General features: G+C 39.6%; 1 protein-coding gene and 1 long non-coding RNA gene across 2 annotated transcripts; one reads left to right on the top strand and one right to left on the bottom strand.

Annotated features, from left to right (window-relative positions):
• Positions 1 to 746: 746 nt before the first annotated feature.
• LOC130047716 (E3 ubiquitin-protein ligase Midline-1-like) lies at positions 747 to 2,983 on the bottom strand. Its single transcript, XM_056143095.1, has 2 exons — positions 2,915 to 2,983; positions 747 to 2,790 (listed from the first exon to the last, which is right to left on the bottom strand). The coding sequence occupies exon 2, from the start codon at positions 2,758 to 2,760 to the stop codon at positions 1,108 to 1,110; it is 1,653 nt and encodes a 550-aa protein (XP_055999070.1). The 5' UTR covers positions 2,761 to 2,790; positions 2,915 to 2,983; the 3' UTR covers positions 747 to 1,107.
• LOC130047718 (uncharacterized) lies at positions 1,506 to 3,285 on the top strand. Its single transcript, XR_008796541.1, has 2 exons — positions 1,506 to 1,636; positions 3,198 to 3,285. It is a non-coding gene; the product is annotated as an uncharacterized LOC130047718 (long non-coding RNA).
• The last annotated feature ends 1,311 nt before the right edge of the window (positions 3,286 to 4,596 follow it).

Raw genomic sequence — 4,596 nt, forward strand, 5'->3', positions numbered from 1 at the left:
TCAATCATTTGAACAAACATGAATTCCCTTTACCTAAGGATGAATGGTAGCAGTTTTGATTGGAATTGGCCAAGTGGTTGTGGAGAAGATGATAATGTAAAAAGTCAATAACAACAGATAAATTTCAATTGGAAAAGTTCACTTTGTATTGTGTATATTGGCCTGGATAGTTCAGTGTTCAGAGCACCTGCCTATTACATATGTAATACAGGGGTCTCGGGTTTGATTCCCGGTCCAGTCAAACCATTGATATCAGTCTGGATAGTTCAGTGTTCAGAGCACCTGACTATTACATATGTAATACAGGGGTCTAGGGTTCGATTCCTAGTCGAGTAAAAACCACTGATATCAATCTGGATAGCTCAGTGGTTAGAGCACCTGACTAATACAGGGGTCTGAGGTCCAATCCCTGGTCCTATCATATTGTGGGAACGAAGGGCCTTGGATTCGATCCCCATTGTGACACCAGTTCAGCCATATCTTCTTTTCCTTCCCATTACATTGACATGTATATAAACATGTAAATATATCACAGACTATCCTTGACAATTCAGTTTGATATGATTACACTTTGCTTATTTTGTAGGACGGTGGAGATTTAGATAAGTGGTGTGATGTTATTGATGGTAAACAGAAGACTGTGACCTTGAATCTGAAGATCTGTGATGAAGACCGGACATTTGGGGTCACTCTCTGTTACAGTACTACAAATCTAAGTAAGTACTCAGTAATAATGTAAGACTGAACTCTGTATCATGTTTATCTAATATATACATTGTAAAATCAAACACATATTGAATTAATTCACAAACAAAATAATGTTAAACTCACAAACACAAGTACATGTTACACATCACAAACAGAGGACTGTAATGTACACAGGGCTGTAATTAACACGGGGCTGTAATTAACACAGGGCTGTAATTAACACAGGGCTGTAATGTACACAGAGCTGTAATTAACAAGCTGATGTAATTAACAAGTAGAAGGAATTAACACAGTGCTGTAAGTTACTCTGTGATTAGACATGTAATTAACACTGTGTTGGTAGATGTAATTAACACTGTATGTAATTAACACTGTAGAGCTGTGTAATTAACACTGTGATTATAGATATTGGATTTTCTTCACTTTAGCAGTGAGACACTCAGCCACAAAGAGGTTGTCTCTGATGTCCACACATAAACCTAATGGAGACTCTAAATCACAGTGAATGTAACGGAGGAACTGTCCGTCCTGATCTAGGATGTGGATACGGTTATTGTACCAGTCTGCTGTCAGGATGTGACTCTGGCTGTCTGTAGTGATGCCGTATGGTTTAAATGATTGCTTGGTATTAGAGGGATGACCAGTGTATCTAAATCGGAGTTTTCCTGACTGATTGACCACCACTACTGCTCTATAGTCAGCCACACAGATATCCAGGTTCCTGTTCTCACTGAGGTATTTATAGAAGAGACCAGATGAGTAGAGAGGACGACCCTGATCATCAAACTGAATGCTTTGTTTCTCTGTGGAGCCGGAGTAACGCACGACTTTGGATTGTTTTCTATCATCACTGTCCATGGTAACCAGGAGATCGTTATCCGCGGTACAGCAGACAGAGCGAGGTCTCCACCCCTGTAGTGTGATCACGGTCTGTATCTGTTTATTCTTAATTAAGTTCACGGTGTTATCATAGTCAGTATAAACAAGATCTCCGTCCCGTGTCACTGCTATGTCTGTTGGTGCGTTCCCTGACTTGGTTTGTATTGATGTCAGTAGTTCACTCTGGAGGTTGAGCAGATTCATGGTTTTGTTCTTCCCGCGTGTCCAGACTTGATCTTCACTCAGACAGCTAACACTGTATAGACTGTTATACCCAGTGTTTATGGTGGCGGTGACGCGCGGCTCATCAAGCAGTGGTTTGACTGGAGGAGACGATACAGCTTCTGCTGACTTCATTGTGTCGCCATGTTCTGTGTTAATGGATAATGGCGACAGAGAACCAAACATTTCATTGAGCTGATCTTTGTTTATTTTCTGAGGAGAGAAACTCGGTAATGTGACTCGGACTGTAGGCGGTAATGTTCTAAGTTCGGAATTCCTAGATTTGTAAGTAGAGGTTAAGGAGACGTCGTTTGATTTTAGGATTGATTTCAAGTCGGACATGATCTGTTTGAGTTCCGCCATTTTCTGTGTGATTTCTTCTGTATTTTTATTTAGTGCGTCCAGATGTTTAGTTTTCATCTCCGCAATGGCGGATTTCTGTCGGTTGACAATGGCGGTAATCTCCCGGTGTAAGATTTCTCCTTGTTCATCGGCATCTGTCGTCAGTTTCTCGTATTTCGTTTCTAATTCGGCTTTCTCGGTTTCGACATTAGACGCCATTTCTTTATATCGCGGGTAAATTCTTGTCTCGAGTTCTTCTAGATCTTTTTGTAAACTTTCTGTTTTAGCGCTGAATTTTTCCAGAATATCTGATACATCGTGACCTTTGTGTTTTCCAAATAAGGCGCAGGTAGAACAGACAGGAACGCCACATTTTTCACAGTAAATTTCACAGTGTTTATCGGCGTGGTCTGGACATTTTGGGTAGTTAGGAGTAGACTTTCTCTGTAAAAACGGCACGACATTGTGTCTTTTAGACGAGTCTGAGAGATGCTTTACTGCACAGTTACCACAGAGATTTATATTACAAAGTTCACAGTGACTCTGTAGGGGGACAGTTTCACAGAGGTCACACAGTAGGACTTCCTGAGCACTGCGCCGGGGATGCATTTCTGATGGCGGGATCACACGAGAACTTTACTGTTGATTAAATAAAACCGGAATTTCATTTCAAGATGTTGACAGATTAAAACAATTAACGAAATATAATTATAGTATGATATAAAACACAGCAGTCATTACTATAATAATAATTTAGTCTCACCTTAAAATCCAACATGGCCGCCCTGTTCTTTCGACCTTCCGTCTAGTCCTGAGAATTAAATACCTGTGCGGCGTGTCAGCCTGTACACACTATCTACGTGTTATCGCTTGAGTAAATATATAGTTTTAAAGTTTGCTTTGACCTAGTTTATGTTGGGTAGTTTTACTAACATTTACGATTAGCAATATCCATTGGAGGGGGGGGGGGGGGGATTTCATGCAGTAGACCTCCGTTTTGGTACTAAATACATATTTGTGTTTTGATATACTTGTTTCTGTTGTAGAATGAGTTGAGTGGAATAATGAACCTCCAGATGTCTATGTACACGTGTATGAATAAACTGTTGTACTCGCGCATGCGAGCTTATCCTATATTATGTGTTCGAGTTTTATTTCCTTAATGTTTTAGGATTTGTTCAATTAGTGCAGGGGCGGATCCAGAAAGTTTTGAAAGTGTGGGGTCTAGGCGCCCCAGCATATACTTTCCCCTTATGTACAAAGTCAGTTTACCGGTAGTTTCCCCCTGGGCGGGAAAACCGCCCTGTTATAGAATTTCCCCCTCCAGATTTCGTTTGTTATAGTTTAATGAAATAGATATGCGCTCATCAATATTACAATATTCATAAAACAAAGGAATATTTTTTGAGATGTTGAATCTGGGTTTACTCGCTGAAAACTTTGAAATGCATATTACAAATACAAGGTCATGGTCAATATCATTAGGATTTTTCTTAAAAGGTCGACTAATAGATATACAATTAAAATATCTGAAAAGTAAAATATATGAACTGCACAAATAAAAGTAATTTGTTCTCGTTTATTTAAATTTAAAATTTTAAAAACATTAACATGCCAAGAAATTCTTAGCAAAATCTCCAGTATAGAAAAACCGTTATAAATCAGTGACCGCAATTAAGAGATAAGCGACGGCTATTATTAATCAACATGTAATATGGTCCTATTGAAGCCAACGAATTCAAGACCGGGCGGGATTTCTTGGCATGCTTCTCCCCAACTTCACTATTTCAAATGTTAGATACTAGTAAATAACGATAAAGACTTGAAATGTCTGAATAAATTTTGATATACCATTACACGTTTTGAATAATTTCCTATCTTTTTAAAATACACAAAATCCTGCTCAAAACTAAAAAAATAAGAAGAAGAATTCCTGGGTCTAGATAAGCAAGAGAATTCTAGTAATAGAACTGCGAACGGATACATAGCTAAAATGTAAGAATGGGGTAATGTCATGTAAGAGGAAATTCTATACTGGGACGGTTTTTCCTAGGGGGAAAATTGGGCCCGGGTTAATTCTTCCTCGGGGAAAATTCTATACCAGGCAGGCCCATCTTTCCGGGGGAATATCTATCCCGGGCTCGTTTTTACGGAGGGAAAGTCTATGCGGGGGGGGGGGGGGGATTCTATGCTACAACACCGGCACTATAGTGAATTACAACAAGGATTATGAAAAAGAACTTCCTTCCAGTGATTTATACGTTCTGGGGGTATATAGGAATCACTGTCCGTCTGTTCGTCTGTCTGTCTGTGCAGATTCGTGTCCGGGCCATGACTTCTTTTCTTTGTTCTTTGACTTAGGCATACCATATTTGGCACACGGGTAGATCACTATGAAACGATGTGTCATGTACCTTCATGACCTCCATATGACCTTGACCACAA

Source organism: Ostrea edulis, chromosome 7 (genome assembly GCF_947568905.1).
Source record: "Ostrea edulis chromosome 7, xbOstEdul1.1, whole genome shotgun sequence".
Taxonomy (NCBI): Eukaryota; Metazoa; Mollusca; class Bivalvia; order Ostreida; family Ostreidae; genus Ostrea; species Ostrea edulis.